Genomic DNA, 22,389 nt, shown 5'->3' on the forward strand with positions numbered 1-22,389 from the left:
CACTTCCTGTCAACTCCATGGTGGCCATTTTGGCTCCACTAATCAGGTCGGTCAGGAACTGGCTCCAAGTTGCTCAACCGGGAGACACGCGGTGGAGCAAGGTGTATGTGTGTGTGTGTGGGCGTGCATGTTTGAATGTGAGTGAGAGTGCCCGTGTCACTGTGTGAGTGCACGTGTGTGGTAACATGTGGGAGTTTTTTTCGTGTGTGCGCGACGGTGTCTCCAGGGAAACCGGTTTGTTTCTGCTGCCCCCCCCCCCGCAACCCCACCCCTGCTCTCTCCTAATTGGCTAATTGTCTTTGTGTGTTTTTGCCGGCGGCAGGTGGTTGCCTTAGCGATGGACGGGGAATCAGAACCCAGGCCTGGTGCGGGGGAGGGGGCGGGGCCTCCCTCGCCACAGCCGCAAGCCACGCCCCCTGAGGCCCCGGAGGAGGCGGAGGCGGTTCCAATGATGACAGACGGGGAGGTCGGCAACGAGGACGACGACGACGACGACGTGGTGTTGGTGGGGGAGGGGGCCACTCCCGCCAGCCAGCCCGCTGCCGTATCCACGGCAACCAGCCCACCTGCTGACGCCTCCAGCTCCTCCGCCAAGGCCGCCACTGCCACCGCGGGGGCTACGGTTGCCACGGAGCCCATCGTCATCGACGACGAGGAGGACTATGAGCACAAGGAGGAGGGCTCCGGGGGCCCCACGGCGGAGGAGGAGGAGGAGGAAGAGGAGGAGGAGGAGGCCCCCGGCTCCCCCGCCGCCGCCGCCGCCGGGGCCCTTAGCAGCACAGAGCCCGACTCGCAAATCAGGATCGCCAGCGTCACCACGCTGGGCGATGACCCCGCCCCCCTCTCCTCCTCCCCCACCACGGACGAGGCCCCGCCCCCCAAGCTCATCGCAGCGGAGCTCCCGGCCGACATGAAGCTGCTGATCAGCGGGGTGACGTCGCTGCAGGGTGGGCCGCCGGCCGCCACAGCGGTGAGGGACGGCCGGGCCGGGGAGGGGAACCGGCAGAATCCAGTCTGGAAAGAGTTGGACCATTGATGTCATTGGTCCAAATTTGGAGAAGGCAAATCCTGCTCAATGGTCAATGGTCCAAACATAATCTGGCGGAAAATGAGATTGGTTTTACAGTTAACAATTTGGTTTCTTACATTTATTTACGTGTGTGTGTGTGTGTGTGTGTGTGTGTGTGTGTGTGTGTGTGTGTGTGTGTGTGTGTGTGTGTGTGTGTGTGTGTGTGTGTGTGTGTGTGTGTGTGTGTGTGTGTGTGTGTGTGTGTGTGTGTGTGTGTTTTTTTTCTGTGTGCGCAGGTGCCGGAGACTCCAGCAGGGGAGAACGGTCTTCAGATCAGCAGCACATTCAGCCTCAACACAGACTCCTCCTCCTCCACCTCCTCAACCTCCTCTAAGGCAAACTCCTCCTTCAACCCTGGGAGGGGAGCAGCCAACAGTAGCCAGCCTGTCTCTAACGGAGACACACACACACGCACAGGTAACACACACGCACAGGTAATGTGCGCACAGGTAACACACACGCCCAGGTGCTTACTGCTTACTCAACAATGTCTCACAGATATGTTGTTATTTATGTGTCAATAACAAGTATCCGTTATGAGGAAATACATTATAATAAATATGCGATAAAGAGTTTTACTGGCGTAACCTGGATTACAAACACTGGGCTTCGTTGCCACGGCAACAGAGGAGAGAAGGACCTAGAAGAGAAATGATGCCATCCATCTCCTTCCCCTACCTCTCCCTTATACCACTCTCCCTCCCCTTACCTCCCTCTCTCTCCCCCCTCTACCCCTCTCTCCCTCCCCCACTCTCTCTTTCTCTCTCTCTATCTCCCCCTCTCACTACCTTCCCCCTCTTCCTCTCTCTAACCCCCCAACACACACACTATCTCTCACTCTTTTTCCCTCTCTTGCTACCTTCCCCTTCTTCCTCCTCTCTCTCTCTCTCTCTCTCTCTCTCTCTCTCTCTCTCTCTCTCTCTCTCTCTCTCTCTCTCTCTCTCTCTCTCTCTCTCTCTCTCTCTCTCTCTCTCTCTCTCTCTCTCTCTCTCTCTCTCTCTCTCTCTCTCTCTCTCTCTCTCTCTCTCTCTCTCTCTCTTCCCCCCCCTCCAGACTCTTGGATCTCCCAGTCAGCTTCGTTCCCTCGGAACCAGAAGCAGGGCGGGGTGGACTCCCCCTCGCCGGCCCCCTCGCTCCCTAAACCTCAGGGCCAGTCTTCCTCCTCTAACGCCGCCGCCCAGCCCCCGGCGCCGCCCCGGACCGTCAAGGTACCCCTCCTCCTTCCTGTCGGCCAATCACAGCTCTGCTCCAGCTAGTTCTAGAAAAGTGTTTCCCAGCCTCGGTGCAGGGATCCCACTACGGGTTGCCAGATATGCATCTATATATATATATATATAGATATATAGATATAGTTATATATGTATAGATACATGCTTATAAGCTTAACGAGAGCAGAGAACAGAGCAAAGTACTTCTCACTATTCAGATGGGATGTTGATATTGATGGAGGGTAAAACGATGTTGAGCCCCTTTTGGAGAAAGGTGGAAACCACACTGTTCTAGAATGACGTTCGGCCAATCACAGGAGCAGGAGAACAGCATTGTTGGGTTGGCTTGTTTTGATGAGGGTGGCATCAGTCCATTTAGATTCTGGATTCATTCCCGGTTGTATGGTGTAGTATGGTGTAGTATGGTGACTGTATCTTGGTGGACACTCACAATTTAGATTCCCTCAGATTTTAACTGAATGAATCAGTGAGAAACGCCCGTTCCACCACTGTAGGAAACGTTCCTTCTCGGATGCTCTGATTGGTCGGATCTATCCCGCTCCTTCCTCTTTGTCTATGCCGGACCACAACCTTCTGGAGAGAGGCTGTGGGTCCAGCACCATCCTCTGTCCCAATAGGAAACACCAATACAACCAACTCTGGTGCAAACAGAAGTGACATAAAGGCAGTGATTGGACGATGTCTTCAGGGAGATGGCATCATCTGGGGTCGAGATGATGAGGTCATCCATCGATACGTCGGCCCACATGTGGCTATTTGTTACTTTTGGTATTGGTTCATCTTGTTTTGCAGCTGTAGCTAGCTGTTTGGGTTGTCAATGGAGCGTCTCCGGTGTTGCCATGACAACAATGGCGGCACGGTTTCATGGTAACCAGAGAGACAGAGAGCTCGTGTTCAGGGGCAGGGGGCCTTTCAATCAGCCAACCCCTTAACCCGTATGACTCAATCTAGGGAATATGCCCATGTCTGGTTTTGGTTTTTCGATTTTGAATAGAGTTGCCTTCCTGGCAGCTCTTGTGAAGCTGTTATTTTACCAAAGCTTAACTGGTTTGGTACCAGTGACGACCACATGTGTGCTTCAGGATGCGTATGCATTTTTGAGATAATTACATAGTTAGTTGGTAGCCTGGGTATACCCATGCTGCCTTGCGCACGATTTCATTTCGCACTGCTAGGCAGCCTGGATTCCTTGGATCCGTTTTTCGCCTGAGATGGGGAACCATTCACAGAACGGGGAGGGACGGCAAGACGATGATGACGTCTATGCGACACTCCGAAGCTTGTAGTTTACGGATCCAAAATGGCAGCAGACGCGTTGCCTTTCGATGCAGCCTTATAGTGTTCTAAGTAGTTTAGAACGCAAGTTTATTTTGAGAAAATAACAACTTTCGGCGTTAAACTCTTTCATTACCAAGAAGGATGTCTTTGCACATTAATTTTCTCTCAAATACGAGAAAATGAATGTGTGGTTCACAGACCTCATCTCAATGTAGATTGAGATGAGGTCTGGCGTTAGCCAGGCTAGTTAGTTGGTTGGCTGGTTGGTTAATAAAAAGTTCATTATTTAGTTAGCATGGAAATCCACTAGGGGGCAGCTTTTTACATTTGCAAAAGTAAAGAGGATCAATGCATCAATGCTTGGGTTTTATATTATCTTTAAAGTTCCCACAAAATGAAAATAATATTTTTAACGTCCAACTTGGGTGACTTATATCTTAATTACTTCAGTACCACGATAAAGAACAAGAATACAATCATATTTATGTAGTGTATGATTGTATTTGATTATTTATTTAGTGCTTGCCTATGGTATATGGCTGTGTTATGTTAATTATGAAATATGACTGCACTTGCCTTAAACTAAAAGTGCCCCTGCCCTCCCAGGTGACCTGTGCCAACTGTAAGAAGCCCCTGAAGAAGGGCCAGACGGCCTACCAGCGCAAAGGCTCCACCCACCTGTTCTGCTCCACCACCTGCCTCTCCGCCTTCTCCCACAAGCCCGCCCCCAAGAAGACCTGCACCATGTGTAAAAAGTAAAGAGAGAGAGAGAGGGACATGCACGCACACACACACACCGAACACAGACAGACAGACAGACAGACAGACAGACAGACAGACAGACAGACAGACAGACAGACAGACAGACAGACGAACATCTCACAGAACACCACACACACACACACGAAAATCTCACACACACACACACACACACACACACACACACACACACACACACACACACACACACACACACACACACACACACACGTACGCGCACGTGCACGCACACACACTCATGAACATCTCACAGAAAACCACACACGCACACTGAAAAACAGACCCACACACCGAAAAACAGACACACACCGAACACACAGTAGTGTTCACCGAGTCCTAGCATTTGTATTGTTCCATCTAGAGCTGTCAGGACTGTTCCCATCCACACCATATGGCGGGGCGGCGGGGCCCAGCGGCCCTTGAGGACGGCTCCTCAGGTGCAGGCTGGCCCTTGCTATGGGGCCCATGGGGGCCAGGCTGGCAGGCTACCAACCTGCTGGTGGCAGGGCCCTTGGGAGGGGGCGTGGCAACAAGAGTGATTGTGGGTGTGGCTTTGTGATGCTGTGATTGTTGAGACAGTATGATGTCTTTGAGCGTGTACGTTTAGGGGATCAGCATGGTATCTTGATTGTGTGTGTGTTAGTTATAGGGACATCACCACTATGAAGGGGACCATAATGTTATATAAATTATTTATGTGTGTTTGTGTGCTTTATAGGGACATCACCAAAATGTAGGGGACCCTAATGTTATATACCGTATATTATTTATGTGTGTTTTATAGGGACATCACCACTATGAAGGGGACCATAATGTTATATATATTATTTATGTGTTTGTGTGTTTTATAGGGACATCACCACTATGAAGGGGACCATCGTGGCCCAGGTGGATTCCAGCGAGTCCTTCCAGGAGTTCTGCAGCACGGGCTGCCTGGGGGCCTACGAAAACAAGCAGAACCCCCCCAAGACCGCCATCAAGACCAAGTGCACCGTCTGCGGCAAGCTCACAGAGGTACACACACACACACACACACACACACACACACACACACACACACACACACACACACACACACACACACACACACACACACACACACACACACACACACACACACACACACACACACACACACACACACAAATATATGTAGTAGATCAGCCCCTCACGCACACATGGGGTGGTGTGAGGCCTCCGCCACCTTGCCTGAGGCGGCGTTTCCATGGATACCGTTTGAAAAAAAGAAACCTGTTTTATCCAAAATGGTGGACACTTCCTCTCGACTCACAAAGGAGCGCTTATGAGTCGTCTCTCGCCCCGGCCGTTGCCATGCCAATGTTACCTAAATGTTTTGTTAACTGCTTTTTCCCCAAGCATGCTTTCATCATTTAAAAAAATGTATTCTCTTCGCTTTGTCAAACAATGTTTTTCTTAAAGAGGGCTGCATTAAGTACGTTTGTTTGTTGTATTCAGTTGAGTAGTAGCACAACGTTTCAAATTCTGGTTCCACTGTTTGGTGACTATTTGATATAAACTATGACAGGATTTTGAGTAGCAACCGTTTGGATCATGGGGTGGTACCCAGTCTGTCGTTGTGTGCCGTTGGGGAAAATGGGGAAGCCCTGTAAGGCCAAGGGCAGCTCAACGTGTAAATGGATTAAGAGAGGCACCCAGTCTTAAAGTCGGCCCCAGTATTCAGATCCAACCCCATTATGCACCCTCCCAGTGATGACTCAGACTGACTCATGAACTCATCATCTGGTTCCCCCCACCTGACCAAGCCCGACGGTGACCTTAACACCAGGCGTGTTTGGTGTCCCCAGATCCGGCACGAGGTGAGCTTTAAGACGGTGACCCACAAGATCTGCAGCGACGCCTGCTTCAACGTGTACCGCATGGCCAACGGCCTCATCATGAACTGCTGCGAACAGTGCGGAGACTACCTGCCCAACCGCGCCACGGCCAACCACGCAGTGCTGGTCGACGGCCAGCAGAAACGCTTCTGCTGCCTCAACTGCATCAAGGAGTTCAGACAGGTACTCGCTCGCGCACACACACACACACACACACACACACACACACACACACACACACACACACACACACACACACACACACACACACACACACACACACACACACACACACACACACACACACACACACACACACACACACACACACACACACACACACACAAGAGCTGGGTACCAAGTCAGTACTGTACCTGCCGGAAAGTGTTCTCAGGCACACACCACTTCACACACTACTCCACTACAGCAGGAGGAGTTGCAATCGGGAGGAAGCCCGACTGTCTTTAAAACGTCGGTGATTGGAGTTCCTCTCTCACTGCACCGCTAGCTATTGCTTTGGCTTTACTTGTTATTAGAAGTGAAGGGAAACTGGACTGATCTGAATGGTCGAAGTTTACCCATGCATAATGAATTCCAGATGATGGAATGAAATAGAAATCTCACAGTCTCAATATTTAAAAATATATATATTGTGTTCACATTTAGAGTAAGATACTGCAATAAGTGTTGATTTGGTATCTGAAGCAAAACCGTGTAGTTATTTTGGAAGCATTTCAAGTAATACCCGCCCCTCGTGCACACCTATGAAAACAACCCGGTTACCCTCGGAGAACCCCGGATACTAGAGTCGCAGAAGCTATGCAGTAGCTAGGCTGTCGCTAGGCCTGAGCTTGTCTGTTGCTGGGCTGGAGCTAGGCCGTTGCTAGGCGATGGGCACCCAGGGCTCGAAGCCCGGAATTGTACTTGTTGCTCAGCAACTTCAGAATTCTGTCCTGGAGATGCTGTACAAACGGCCCCTGCCTCTTGGATGCTTTTGGCAGAGCATGGTGTAACACACACACACACACACACACACACACCAATATGAAGTGGACCATAATGATATACACACAAACCCACACACACACAGGGACAACACCAATATGAAGGGGACTTTAAACACACACACACACACACACACACACACACACACACACACACACACACACACACACACACACACACAGAGAGACAACACCAATATGAAGGTGACCATAATGATATACCGACCCACGCACATCCATGGACACGCCACTTAGACGGACACAGAGCGCGCACACAGACACGCATGCAAAGGGCCTCACACACACACGGTATGACAAGGTCAAGGTGGCCTGCCGCGCTGTGTTTTATGGCGGGTCATCGTTTATAGCTTTATGTTCAACCCTGTCAAACCCTCACCATATGTCTTCCAGCTGCTTATGTTTACTTCCAGGTGATTTGCATGATAGTTTGTGCAGATTGTCAAATTCTGGTTTTAGCTTGAGATAACATTTTGTGCCTTTGGTTTGTGGGTCTGTGTCTTTTTTTATCCTTTGTATAGGGTCAGTGTTTTCTGTCGGTGAAGACACTAATGACCTCATCAATATGTTCCCATGGCAATGCGTCAGCGGTGCCTCGCGTTAACCTTGCCCACTAGTTTGACCCCTACCCTCTCGTTAGAATGGTCTCTGCATAATGAAACGCTGCGTTCGCTGCTGCCCTTTTAATGTCCTTCCCTGGCTGGAAGGGCGGATGTCCTTCGTACGCTTCCAGCGAAACCTCTCACTTTTAATACAAACGGGGTGAATGTCACTGCAGACTCTGTAAAGGCTCCGATGTACCTGGAAATTGAATAGAAATTGGCATGTTCGCATAACAGTTCCAGTGAGCGCAGACGCACAATTGTGTTACTGTTGCAGGCGGGTGTGTATTGTAGTGCCCTGCTTAGTGAGTGGGGATCACCGATTTCACTCACTACTAGCTGACCGATCGCTTTGGCATTCCTAAAACATAGCATTGAAATGACGGCTCTTTAATCTTACCCACAGCCAATTGAATGACCTGTTTGTCTTCTTTGGTGGTGTTTCCCCAGGTGAACAGTAAGCTGTCCAGCTGCTCCAGCTGTAAGACCCTGATCAAGACGGGGGAGGTCCTGCATGGCGTGGGGTCCTCAGGGGTCATGGGGTCGTTCTGTTCGGCTTCCTGTATGAGCAAACCCAAGGTCGCCACGCCCCTGGTCCTCAGTGAGTGGCCCCAGCAGTGTCCGTCTGTCTCTCCGTTTGCCTCTCTGCCTGTCTGTCTGTCTGCCTGTCAGTCTATTTGCCTTTTTCTGTCTCCCTATCCATCTGTTTTTCTCCCTGACTGTCTCTCTCTTGTCTCTCACTGCCTCACTACCCCTCCAATTGTCTACCTGTTAGTTAGTTAATTAATTAATTAACGTGTGTGTGTGTGTGTGTGTGTGTGTGTGTGTGTGTGTGTGTGTGTGTGTGTGTGTGTGTGTGTGTGTGTGTGTGTGTGTGTGTGTGTGTGTGTGTGTGTGTGTGTGTGTGTGTTTCCTGTGCAGACGCAGAGCCCACGTGTCACTTCTGCAAGAGGATTTCCTTGCCGCAGTTCCAGGCCATGCTGCCAGAGGGCGACGTGCTCAGCTTCTGTAGCTCCCAGTGTGTCACCAAGTTCCAGGTTAGCCCTGGGTCTAGGTTCTGGGTCGGAGGACTAAAGTTGAGGCATTGGCTTAGAGATCTTATTGGGTCAACTCTCCCTCTTCAGAATGCTGCCGTTGAGACGGTTACCAACGGGCAGCCGCCGGTCGGCACGGCGACCAACAGCATCCAGCTGAAGTGTAACTACTGCAGAGGAGCCTTCAGCCTGAAGCCTGAGATCCTGGAGTGGGAGGTGAGTGACCTGCACGCGCACACACCGTCCACATGAACCTCTACGGTCTCATTACTGACTATGAGACTGACTCACTATTGCTGTGTGGTCGAAGCACGTGGAAAACAGGCAGCTCCTGACAGGAAGTGGTCTTTTGGTTGACGGGTCAGGCGACCGGTCGCAGGCCGACGGTTTTGTGTCAGATAAGGCACCGAGAACAGTCCTCGGAAGAGATACGTACTTGAAGCGGGATTCACCGAATGGGATTGGATAAAATGGCTCAGCTGCCGACAACACCTAAAAATATCAAAATGTGTGTGTGTGTGTGTGTCTGTGTGTGTGTGTGTGTGTCCGTCTCTCAGGACAAGGTGCACCAGTTCTGCAGCCGGAGCTGCTGTGAGGACTACAAGAAGCTCCACTGCATCGTCACCTTCTGTGAGAACTGTCAGGAGGAGAAGACCCTCCACGACACCCTCAACATCTCCGGGGTCAAAAGACCCTTCTGCAGCGAAGGTACCCGTCTGTCCGTCCCTCCGTCGGTCTGTCCGTTTGTCTGTCTGCCTCAAATAAGCTCCTCCTTCTACCTAAAAATAACCATGAGGACTCAAATCTCCTCCTACTGTAAACTAAAAATAACCATGAGGAGTCAAATCTCCTCCTACTGTAAACTAAAAATAACCATGAGGACTCAAATCTCCTCCTACTGTAACCTAAATGATGACTCAAATCTCCTCCTATTGGAACCTAAACACAACCAGCACTATTTGATCCTGTTGAGTGAGCCGCTGAAAACATCATGACTTAATGTGGCTGAAGCAGGAAGAGCCTCTTGTTAGGGTGGGGGGAGGGGGGGTTCTCGGTATAGGTCTGAGGTCCCCGCATTTGGTGTTCGGTCGGCCACAAGGTCCATTCGGTCCTCGTGGGCGAACAGTTCCCCATTTGAGCCGTTGAGCGCCAGCACGCATGGATGGCTGTCTGGTTCGGGGCTGGCGACTGACTGGCGCTGTGCTCTGTCCCGCAGGCTGCAAGCTGCTCTTCAAGCAGGACTTCATCCGGCGGCTGGGCCTGAAGTGCGTCAGCTGCAACCACTGCAGCCAGCTGTGCAAGCGCAGTGTGACGCGGCAGCTGGGCGGCATGACGCGCGACTTCTGCAGCGAAGCCTGCGCCAAGAAGTTCCACGACTGGTACCACAAGGTCTGCATCGCTGCTATGCAGCCACACACCCCGCTTTACCACGACCGCGCCACGCTCAGGGGGAGAGGCTGACTCGTGTGCTGTTGATGGAAAATCAATACATTTGAGATGGTTTGATTGTTTCATGAAGGTGCTGTATAAGAACAGACTGCCTCTGGGAACTGCTGCTGTTCACTCAGTGTGGCCCAATGCACATGCATCCACTGGGATTCATATGGCGGCACAATTGGGTCGTAGTTATGGTTACTACCTGGTTCATATTTTTATGCTAAGGGATACTTAAACTTAAGGATTACATTTCGCCAGAAGTATATACAAAATGTCAGACCTGTTAAACAACTGTTGAGATAATAATGTCTTAATTTCTATCAATCTGTTTACACTGATATTCACTCGTTTGCAATGTTGAGGGAACGCCTGGCACTTAAGCGCTTTTCACCAGGGACCACTGCTCTATATGAACTGTATGTACTGTATGTACTATAAACATGACTGTTGTGTGTCTGCGGTTCCCCGTGTGCCCCCTAGGCGGCGCGGTGCGACTGCTGCCGGGTGCAGGGCAACCTCACGGAGTCTGTCCACTGGAGGTCTGAGATGAAGCAGTTCTGTGACCAGAAGTGTCTCCTGCGCTTCTACCTGCAGCAGAACCAACCCGTCATGGTCACGCAGAAGGGACCGGAGAACATCAGCCTCGGTGTGTGTGTGTGTGTGTGTGTGTGCGTGTGTGTGTGTGTGTGTGTGTGTGTGTGTGTGTGTGTGTGTGTGTGTGTGTGTGTGTGTGTGTGTGTGTGTGTGTGTGTGTGTGTGTGTGTGTGTGTGTGTGTGTGTGTGTGTGGTTGTGTGTGTGTGTATTGGATGTTGTGTGTGTTTGTTTGACATGTTTTATTAACCATGACGTGTGTTCTATTGCTACACAGGCGTCGAGGTGCAGGGGGCTAAACTTGGGGTATGTATAAACTAAACTGCATGGTTAGAAATGTAGCTTGATGACTTACTACTGAATGATGTATAACGAATTACTGGCTTGACTGGTGAACTGGTTGCTAAATTGACAAATAAATGTTTTTTTGTGACAGCAGTTGACTTTTGACTTGCTGTTCAACCTTCTGTTCTGTTTCTAGTTGTTGACTGTAACGGTTGACTGTGTTGTGTTGCTAGTTGCTAGCCGTTGACTGTTGACTTGCTAGCTGACTGTTTAACCATCTATTGACTGTCCAGTTGACCGTTTAACTGTTGTGTGTCTAGTTGTTGACCGTTGACCTATTGTGTGTCTACTGCTGAACTCTCTGTTGTGTCTAGTTGTTGACTGTTGACCTTGGTGATGTGCGTCCAATTGTTGACCGTGTGCCTCTGTGCGGTGCTGTGGGTGTAGATGCTGAGCCAGGGCTCTATGGTGTACCCGGGCCTGCTGCGTGACGTAAAGAACAAGGCTGTCCTGTGTAAACCTCTCACCCTGACCAAGGCCACCTACTGCAAACCCCACATGCAGAGCAAACCACTGCAGACAGGTAACCAGACACCCTGACCTGCACAGCTGGAACCTTTATATTCTGCTGTCAGTTTATGTAGTGGTCTAATGATGTAGTATGTACCGTACATTCGGCTGTGGTGTTACGATGACGTCATGTGTCCTCGATGTCATGTCATTTTTACACACAGACGTAAGGATGTCATGTTTACATACTGACGGGAAGGGTGTTCCGGCAGTGTTTAACCGAACGCACCCACTGATGACGTCGTCCTCATGCAGGCGATGTAATGACGACGTCGTCCTCATGCACTGATGTAATGATGACGTCGTGTTTCGTGTGTGTGTGTCCAGATGCGGACGACGGCGTGAAGCGGGAGTTCATCCCCGTGCCCATCCCCATCCCCGTGTACATCCCGGTGCCCATGTGCATGTACGCCCAGCTGACGCCCTTGCCCTTCTCCCTGCCCTTCCCCGTAAGACGTTTAAAAACCTGCATGGATTACACAGCGCCTGAGACACTCTGAATAATCCTAGGTACTGACGTGTAGGTTAATAAAAACGGTTTATGGCCGACTACAGTATATGAAATGGAAAATAGGTACGTTGGGAGGGTTTTCAGCTCAGAACTTTTTTCATTTGGAAAGGCCGATCCTATGGTTCTTCATTGCATCCTTCGGCCCCGCCCACAAAGCCTCTTTCACTACCTGGCTCTACCTCCATGCAGGCACACCATTAGACGGAGCCGCCAGGATGGCTCACTATCAGGGGAACTGCTGAAAACAACCCACACACATTTGTCTTGATTTCAAAGTCCTTACGGCATAATTGCCAGACCGTTTGAGCTTTAATCGTACGCTTGTATAAGCAGCGATACTATATCCATTGAATGAGACTGTAAAAATGCAAAAAGAAACTCGGTTTAATAAAGGCAAGAAATAGTCATCTCAGTAGAATACTATCCACTCTTCATTAAGACTAATCCTCATCTCCTCTTCCCACAGGTTCCAGTGCCGGTGTTCCTACCCAGCTCCCAGCAAGGGGTGGACCAACTGGTCCAGAACATCACAGACCTGAAGACCAAAGTCCTCCATGAACCTCTGGAGACCCTTAGACCAGAACCCTCCCAAGACAACCACAAACCAGGTACCAGAAGACCCCCAACTCCTTCCTATTTTCAGTTAAATACTAGATCAAATATTCCTGTATGTCAAATAAATTTACATATGTAATTAAAGATAAGTAAAGTAAGTGACTCTAACGTGTGTGTGTGTGTGTGTGTGTGTGTGTGTGTGTGTGTGTGTGTGTGTGTGTGTGTGTGTGTGTGTGTGTGTGTGTGTGTGTGTGTGTGTGTGTGTGTGTGTGTGTGTGTGTGTGTGTGTGTGTGTTTAGTTTCAGAAGTAAAACCTCTAAAGCTGATGAAGGAGCGTGGAGCCGGAGAGTCCTCCTACTCATCGTCCTCCTCTTGCTCAGGCAGTGTGAGTGAGGAAGAGGGGGATGAAGAGAAGTACAACCTTGAGATGGACCTGGAGAAAGACTTCCCACAAGGTAGCTCACCCTACCCCCCCATCACACACACACTCTGGCGTGTGATTGGGCGGTTCATCCGGGTGATGAAGCCAGGGTGACCTCTGGTTTGAACCTATGTCCCTAGTGAAGACAGGGCTGCAGTCGCTCAGGAGGTAGAGCGGGTTGCCTGGTAACCGCACGGTTGCTAGTTCGATCCCCCGAGCAAGGCACCTAACCCTAACTGCTCCCAACGAGCTGGCTGATGCCTTGCATGGCTGACGCCGCCGTCTGTGTTTTGAATGTGTGCATGAATGGGTGAATGTAAGGCAATAACGGTAAAGCGCTTCGGGTGGCCACTGGTTACAAAAAAGTAAATGCAGTCCATTCACCATGACACACCTCTGTGTGGCTCACTGAAACGGCTCAGCTGTTCAGGAAGTCAGGTGGATTAGATTTACATATTGCCAATCATTTGGAAATTAGTTTTCTTTGTTGAATTATGAATGAAATGTAACTAAGAATAGATTATTTCAAGTCATCAAAGATGATGATGATGATTATAATGATGGTCAAAAGAGGAGGAGGTGGATGGTGTTGAGGATCATGATGAAGGTCTAAGCAGGACTGTAGTTGACTTGGTTTTCTCGCCCCAGGTCCAGACTCCGACCACAAGGCCACCCAGGAGGACCTAGAGGAGGACATGGACTCCACGCCTCCCCCTGCCCTGCACAAGGAGAAGGAGAAGGAGGACGAAGAGAAGGAGGAGAAGGAGGATGAGAAAGGGAAGGAGACGGAGGTGCAGGAAGAGAAGGAAACAAATGTAATTGAAGAGGAGGTGGAGGAGAAGAAGGAAGATAAGGGGGAGGAGGAAGAGAAGAATGAAGACGAGGAGATGGAGGAGGAGAAGGAGACTCAGGATAAGGTGGGGGAGAAAGAGGAGGAGCTGAAAGAGAAGGAAGAGGAGGAGCCGAAAGAGGAGGAGGAGTCGAAAGAGAAGGAGGAGCTGAAAGAGAAGGAGGAGCTGAAAGAGAAGGAGGAGCCGAAAGAGAAGGAGGAGCCGAAAGAGAAGGAGGAGCCGAAAGAGAAGGAGGAGCTGAAAGAGAAGGAGGAGCCGAAAGAGAAGGAGGAGCCGAAAGAGAAGGAGGAGCCGAAAGAGAAGGAGGAGCCGAAAGAGAAGGAGGAGCCGAAAGAAATGGAGGAGCTGAAAGAGGTGGTGGAGAAAAAGATGGAGGAAGTGCCTCCCGTCCCTCAGGCCAGGAGACAGGTACCAGGACCCCACATTCTGCTCCTCCCTGGGAGTCATAAACCACAGACAGACAGACAGACAGACAGACAGACAGACACCTAACTAGCCGGTAGTTTCAGTCACTTTATCTTCCATTTGTGTGTGTGTGTGTGTTGCTTCACAGGGTCACAAGCGGCGTGCGGTAGAGGCGGGATCCGTCCCTGCGTCGCCGTCCTCCGTGCAGACTCGTGGTCGGCGTGGGAGGCAGCGGCGCGTCCCGCTGCGGGCACGCTACGGCCTCAACGCCTGGAGACGCTGGGCACTGTCCCCCGCTGACCAATCACACGACTCCAAAGAGCCGGACAGCGCCACACCAGGTGAGCAGGCTCCGCCCCCAAACATGACAGTGTCGACATAGAAACTCCGTTCTGTCAACGCCTACATCAGCGTCCACACAGGCCTACCAATGTTATAGACACTGTTAACAATGTTATTGTGGTTCCAAGGAGATTTTGGTCCACTATAATGAAAATGGAGAATAAATTAGGATGTAAGCAATATGAGTAATTTAAGTAAAAATAGGAAGGAATAAACATATTTATATACTATATTTATGCAGTACACTTATTTATTCCTCATTGTCATTGCGTTTTTTGTATATTTACTTAACAAGGCAAGGCAACTTTATTTATATAGCCCTTTTCACACACAAGGCAGACTCAAAATGCATTTCCTGCTGAATCTTTTTGGATTCTGTTAATTATTTTTACGATTAAGAGCAGAGAAATTGTGATGGAACCAATGAGAGTATTGATAAGGTACCCTGATGGATAAAGTAATGTGGATTCAGCAGACGGGACCCGGTCCAGAGCAGACCTGCTGTCCCTGAGTCCAGAGGAGCTGTGCGTCTCCCTGAGCCGCTTCGTGCAGGAGGTCAGCCGGCCCTGCGGGGGGCGCTACTCCCCAGACAGCATCCTCTACCTTTGCCTTGCCATCCAGAAGGTCAGTAACCAATCGGAAGCCCAGACGAAATGACTGGCTGTTTTACAAACGGCTGAACTGCTGCCAAAGCCTCGCCGTTTGGGACTCAGCTATCTCTTGTTGTTTGAACTTTATCAAACTTTAGAAATGCTTTAGAAAGAATGTTTGGCTCTGAGTATGCTTCTTTATAAACTATATAAAGAGTATAAAGAGTTGGGTTTGTGATAAAAATTACATGCAATATTCATCAAAGAATTAAAAAGATTATGTATTATTGCTACTATGGATAAAAAGATAAAATCCTGCCTAGCTCATAAATTATCTAGGAGTTAAAATGAATGTAAGATTGTTAATGTATACAAAATATAGACTTGTAAAAATAATAGTTAAATATTCAATAAAGATTTTTATCAAAGGATTTAATACTGCCTTAGCTCAAATTAATAAATTAACTAGGAACTATATATATATATAGATATTCATTAATAATTGTATCAAAGGATTATTTCCTTCTTTACAAAGAAAGAACACTCCAGAATTGTAGGCTACTCTTTGAAATACGGCGATTGACATCGAAAGTAGGGGGAACTGAAAGTACCATCAGTAGTTCCGGCGGACGTATATATTTGTCGCCCGCTGCTCGACCCGCTCTCTTCCTCGTGTCGTCAGTCTGGACACACTACACCTATAACCATCAGGACCATCGCCTCTGGTAAAAGTCTATTAAACACTTTAATATACTTATTTTACTTAATAATGATGTTGGTACAATTGACATCAATTTACAGTTAATCGGGATGTTTTTGATTTGGAGCTTTATTCAAATGTTGGAGAGTAGTGTGCCGCGAGCAGGGATCCCTCTTGCGATCGCCGCCAGGATATAATGCCGCTTTCTTCTCTAATTTGTTTTTTATGCAAATCAAACCAATTTACTGTAACTTCAATAAAAGACGATTTGCGTAGCAGTATTCTATTGTAGACGGTTCTTAACTTGTTTTTTGCAATGCAAATTTTCTAACGAGCACGTGTACTGAATGAACCGAACGACTAAAGTGTTCAACCTTTTTATCGATCCACTCCATACGGTGCATTTCACCTGTGACAATCCTGTGATTATAATATATTGCTGTTCACATCCTGAATAACTGATGAGCGATTTAAATATGAGGAATTGTCCAATGGAGTGGGTTGATCAACAGTACCAAATCTGTGTTCAACGTTTTTTGTTCAACTATTCATCATTGTGGAATTGTTTTTATATGTGTAGCATCTGAATGCTAAAGGACGTAATGACGACCTGTTTGGAGACCCATGCTACCGGCGGTTTGGAGAGGAGTTGGACCGGATCTTGACGGGCTGGCAGCCCAGTCTCCTTCCTGATGGTGAGACAACGCATTGAACTGACTCCAGTCCAGACCATATGACACTCAGACTTGATAACACCCACTTCTGCAAGCTGTACATTTACTACATGTGGAGAATTTAAAACTGATATGCCATTTAGCATAAAATAAACAGCCATTTAGAGCAGATTACTGGAGGACTTATTGGTACAGATACTACTGAACTGACATTCACTTTGTACTATTCTCTGCTCATCTGTTCTGAGGTCCTATGATTATACTCCATATTGCTGTTCACATTCTGATATCATGTGATTGGACTTACCTGGAATATGAGGACATTGATAATGGATGTATCGACTGTTTATGTGTACCCTGGCACAGTCATATCTCATTTCAGGACTAGTAAGGCAAGCTCAGTTGGGGCTTTTGAAGCAGGAATCACATTTAATACAAATTAACCCAGAATGGAATTTAAAGCAGCTTCACCTGGCGATAGTTTAACAAACGTTATGAACCCTGTTTAAAGGTGTAAGTGTTGGGGCAGACCCCAGCTGTTCTGGAAGTTGTCAGTTCTAGATATCTGCTGCATAAGAGTAAGGGCCTCGTAAGGCAAGCTCATAAGGGCCGCTCTCTCCAGGATAGAGGAGCGTTGCGAGTCTGGGTCCAGAGGATCTGACCTCCCGTGTGCCCTGTAGGCTCTGCGTGGGGTCGTGTGGAGGAGGACTCTCTGTGGCGGAGCCGGCAGCTGGGGGAGCACAGCCCGACCTCCCTGCTCCTCTCCCTGGTCTTCCTGAACACCAAACACCTGGGCTTCCGCTCCGTGGACCAGCACCTCCGTCTCGCATTCACCGATGTCTACGGCCCCGACGACCAGCTTCCTCTTACCAAGGAGACCGCCGTCTGCATCCGCGTGCCCGCCCTCTCTCAGGAACTACCCGGTCAGTTTAGCTGGAGGTGCTACCCTTAACACGCACAGCCAAAGGACTTGATGTTTACTGTGTTTGGCCATAAGGACTCGATGTTCAGTGTGTTTGGGTTTATGGAGATGTCTGTGTATACATCACGCATCTGTGCTGAAGTCCTATGATTATACTCCATATTGCTGTTCACATTCTGATATCATGTGATTGGACTTTACTGATATATGAGGACATTGATGATATATTAATTTAGCAATCTTTCAATATGACGGTGGTTGGCCCTTGAACAGATGACTGGGGGGGGGGGGGGGGGATTGGATTCTGATACTATGTTTAGACAAACTTGTAAGTCGCTTGGGATGAAGGCGAAATCTTAATGTAATGACCTAACAAAACGAGTCAGGTTTTCGAGGGTGGCTAATGACATCTTTGTAATTCTGACCTCAGGCTGCAGGAAGAGGAAGCGCCAGGCAGAGGATGAAGACGCCGACGACCTCGATGAGGCGTCAGGAAGCTCCGCCCCTCGGAGTCCGTCTCACCTCGAACGCGAGCGACGCCTCTATGAACTCTACAGAACCAAATGGTGGGTGAGGTGCTCGACAGTCACGATTAGGGCCTCAACATTCTAGGTCCCAGCCGTCCTTTGTTGAGAGTCGGAATCTGAAGGGATGGGGTTATGCCTTGTTTTTATTGAGATTTATACTGAAACCCTCATTAGTGCCAACAGATCGGAAATGTGCCGTAGGGTCACCCCATATCTCTGTAGCTGGGTTTATTCTAGATGAGAACGGTCACCATACTGTGTCGAAGACAAACTGCCGTTCACATCCTCAAACTCAACTAATGCTACTTTTACAGGACAGATTCATGATTCAAAGTGTTTATTGTCATATGCACAAAAGAGATGTTCTCAGTTGATGGTTACTCACTAGGGGTGCAACGGATCACAGCTGGTTGTAGGGACTGGTTGTAGTCTTTTCGCTCGGTTCTAGCCCTACTGTTGATACGGAGAACCGAGCGAAAAGACTACAACCAAACGTAAACATGTCCGGTTCCGATTTCCGTTTCAATGGGATTTACGGAAAGCCAAATAAAACAAAACATAAACTGTATTTTGCTACGATACTTGATGATGTTAATACCGGAATTGTCCTCTAAACATGCGCTGATCACGTGAACGCACAACATTTTTTTTTATCAGCCGACCCGCGGATCACTTTAGTCCCGAACCGTGAGGGTTGATCCGTACGGATCACGGGTAACCCGTGAACCGTTGCACCACTATTACTAACTGTACCTAAATTGTCTTCCTCCTCCCATCTCGCTCTCCCTCTTCTTCCCCCCCCCCCCCCCCAGTCCGTCGTCGTTACGGGACAGCTCGAGCGGGTTCTACGTAAGGCCAGTTCCGGGCGCTGGCACCGAAGACCCCCTGTGGTTCAGCTCGGAGCCCCTGGAACAGAGCGCTTTGGTGTCCCTACTTACCCGTGTCCTCGTAGTGCGGGAGGTCTACTCAGACAAACAACGGCACCCCCTACTGGCGGAAGAGGAGGAGGAGGTGGAAATGACAGCCCCGGACCCTACAGTCTGACCTCTTCACCCAGGGGACACTCTGCGCCAAGCCCCTCCCTCTCCAAACCATCGTCCTGTTGAGGAACATGAGGACTGTCTAAGAGGAAGAGGTTGTGTGGTACTCGCTGTCATCTTCCTTTCTGGGGGGGAACCCACCCCAAGCCACATCTTGTGTTCCTCTGCTCAGAATAGTAAAATGGCGGGAAGTGTGATGGGAGACGAGGCGCCGCACTGAGATCCTTTCTGGGTCCCCTGTTTTTCTAGGACTGAAAGCGACACCCACAGCCTTGTGTCTGTAGGGCGCCCAGAGCTCAACCTTCCTTCAACAGGTGCACTCTCTCCCAAGACGGCTGCTCTGGTGGAGGCAGCAAGAGAAGACGCCTACCTCCCTTTCCTCTCCCCTGGCCTGTTCCTATACCTTCAACGCCTAGCAGCACACCCACTAACGGCGTGCATACGTGTGTCCGTAGTACATCTGCATTGTAAACAGGGGTTTCAGTGTTTGACATCGGCCTAAATGAGGCGTAAAACCTGTCGTCTGCGCCCAACGCTAACAGAAATGACAACCGGTCAGCAATATCCCCTCCTGCTTATCACTATCACCACCACCACAACGTCACTTGTTCAACCCCTTTAACCATTAACCCGGATCTCAGGTCAGCTGCACCCCATGACTCCCGGTCGCCCTAGCCAGATATTAAGGACTTCCTGTCATAAGTCTCCCCTGTTTGGCTGGCAGAGCTAGCCGCTCTGCTGTGTGTTGTTAGAAAGATTAGGACCATGTAGCATTAAGTTCTTACTAAGGCTGCTGTGAAGCGTGTGTGTGTGTAAATATATATTCCACAATTCCTCAACGACGGTGCGGCGTTAAATGAACCCAAACGAAGCTTGAAGACTATCCTCCCAAAAAGCCTAAAAACATGCCTAAGTGTGTGTTTTTCATTTTGTGTAGTTATTATTTTGCGTGTACAGAGCGCACATTTGTGCCCCGTTGAGAGCGCAGTGTGTTGGTGTCATGTCTCACCACCCCCTCCCAACTCTCCCAGAGTGCTTTGCTCCCAATAGGATGCTGTATTAGATGAGGAGTGTTGCCCCGGCAACGCAGCATGCTGCGGGACTGTCTAGAGAACTGATTTTGATTTGAGTTTCTCTCCTTTATCAACTGGTGTGTCACTCATGTAAACTTCAACCTCCAAAAACAATCTTTGTTCCTTTTTTTATTTGGATATTTCTGTTTAAAAAAAAAAGGGTATGGCACCTGCTTGTTAAAATAATGAAGTTCAGAGTTTTATTTTGAGGGTATGTTCAAAGAAGTCGAGCCTTGTTTAATAATGAAGTGGAGATGTATTTTATGATAAAGGATTTTGTTTGACATTGATCTTCCTCTGGTTCCGCTTGCAACAGTCTTCAAACACATCAACTTCCTCTTTTAGAGCGCTTCTGTTCTGCAGTTACCATGGTTACTCACAGAACCATTCTGTCCATTGTTTGATCTGATTATAATTCACTCATTAAAGAGCTCGCTAATAGTTAGCCCACATATATACTGTATTTCATTTCCCATTGTAACGTTACAGGAAAACACGTGTGTGAGGTATAGCCCTTGGTTCAGGATCTAGCCTATCAGAGGGGTTCCCTCCTACCTTCATCTGGGTGGCTGCAAGATGGCTGACCAGGCTCCCGATCTTTCTGCTAGTAGGGGTGAGAGTTGGAGGGTTCTTCCTGCGATGCCTATGTGAATGTGCCTACCTGTAAATACTGAGGAGTGTTGGTGTCTTAAGTCTGATGCTGTGTGGGCTGGTCTGCCAAAACGTTAAATAAAATGCTTCATTTCTTACCTGAACTGTTTTCTCCTTGTGGTTTGTTCAGTCGTAACAAATGAATGCAATATGTTGCAAACCCATGTGAGCTCCTTAAATACCTTCGGTAGGGAGCCGTGATGGGACTTTTAAGATTGGAAATGTGTGCGATGTGCTGGTGTTAAAGGGAATTAAACTATTAAACTCGAGCAGAGAAACATTCTGTCTGATGGAAAAAGTCTTCCACCTGAAACATCTTCAAGCGAGTTAGTTTTCCCTTTCCAAAATCCCTTTGGAAGAGTCTTCAAGGCTCCATTGGGACAAATACTTCACATGAAATGGTTTGGGGAATTAGGAATAAAATGTATTTTAAAAACAGACCAGTCATTGCAAGCAGTTACAATGATAATGTAGACTTTAAAGCAAAAATGACGATGCTTTAAACCATGGCCTAACTCACCTTTACTCAAACACCACACAACTAATTTGAATATTAATACATAACTTAATTTGGTCCAACTGATTTATTGGCTGGTCAGTTTTCACCAGAGTTGCACAATCCTGCCCTGCCTGGTATCCCGTTTCCTTTGACGTGATCGAACAAGCATCCCCATGTATAAGATGACCATGGTTCCAGGTAGGTTCAGTGACATCAGTAATGACCTGATGGCACCAAGGGATGATGTCATATGGCTCCAATTTCAGCCCGTCCAAGGCTGATACACGAGGGGGGGCTGTTACCCGATGTTAGTCCCTAATATTGATTAAAGCAGTAACATTAGTAAAAACACTTTGCTTGTTTATATTTAATTTTCCTTTCATTCATCTCTCAAATAGTGGCATGATGGTTGTATAATTATCTAATTGTAGTGTTATCAATTTGATAAGCTTATTTTGTATCATATCGTACAATAGACTCGCATATCCGGTGTCTGTTGGCATAGCGATGATCTGAAAAAAGCCTGCATCATCAATAACTGCAGTGCTGAACATTCCACTGTACTTTTTACTCATGCAGGATAGATTCAGTGATCAGAATATCAGTCTTTTTTTATAAATTGCCTTTGTTTTTCATCCTCAAGCAGACGGAGGGTTTTTATCATCACAACGTTTTTAACAAACCAACCTGGGAAGTAGTCGACCATTAAGAAGAGCTTCTATTTGGAACATAAACAATGTGTCCCTTTGCCCAAAGGGTGTCGCTACATGCACGGTATTCACACCGGCAACCCCCCTCTCCCCTGGCCGCTGAGGTCATCCCTGTGACCATCCCCGTTACCAAGACGATAAACATGCACACCCACTGATCCTCA

The 22,389-nt window shown here is 48.5% G+C and overlaps 1 protein-coding gene across 2 annotated transcripts; it reads left to right on the forward strand.

The window, feature by feature from the left end:
• Positions 1–327: 327 nt before the first annotated feature.
• Positions 328–21,897, forward strand: zmym2 (zinc finger, MYM-type 2). Of its 2 annotated transcripts, none has more exons than XM_056579941.1 (24): positions 328–970; positions 1,306–1,486; positions 2,123–2,277; positions 4,183–4,331; positions 5,208–5,370; positions 6,183–6,395; positions 8,287–8,437; positions 8,758–8,873; positions 8,961–9,086; positions 9,428–9,578; positions 10,087–10,259; positions 10,788–10,953; positions 11,177–11,205; positions 11,632–11,767; positions 12,082–12,203; positions 12,732–12,873; positions 13,120–13,275; positions 13,890–14,500; positions 14,646–14,838; positions 15,312–15,463; positions 16,710–16,824; positions 17,484–17,726; positions 18,156–18,291; positions 19,065–21,897. In XM_056579941.1, exons 1-24 carry the CDS (start codon positions 338–340, stop codon positions 19,294–19,296), a joined length of 4,644 nt encoding a protein of 1,547 aa, XP_056435916.1. In that variant the 5' UTR covers positions 328–337; the 3' UTR covers positions 19,297–21,897. The 2 variants fall into 2 exon arrangements, with proteins under 2 accessions (XP_056435916.1, XP_056435917.1); XM_056579942.1 differs by having other exon boundaries at positions 15,315–15,463.
• The last annotated feature ends 492 nt before the right edge of the window (positions 21,898–22,389 follow it).

This window comes from Gadus chalcogrammus, chromosome 20, assembly GCF_026213295.1.
Source record: "Gadus chalcogrammus isolate NIFS_2021 chromosome 20, NIFS_Gcha_1.0, whole genome shotgun sequence".
NCBI lineage: Eukaryota > Metazoa > Chordata > Actinopteri > Gadiformes > Gadidae > Gadus > Gadus chalcogrammus.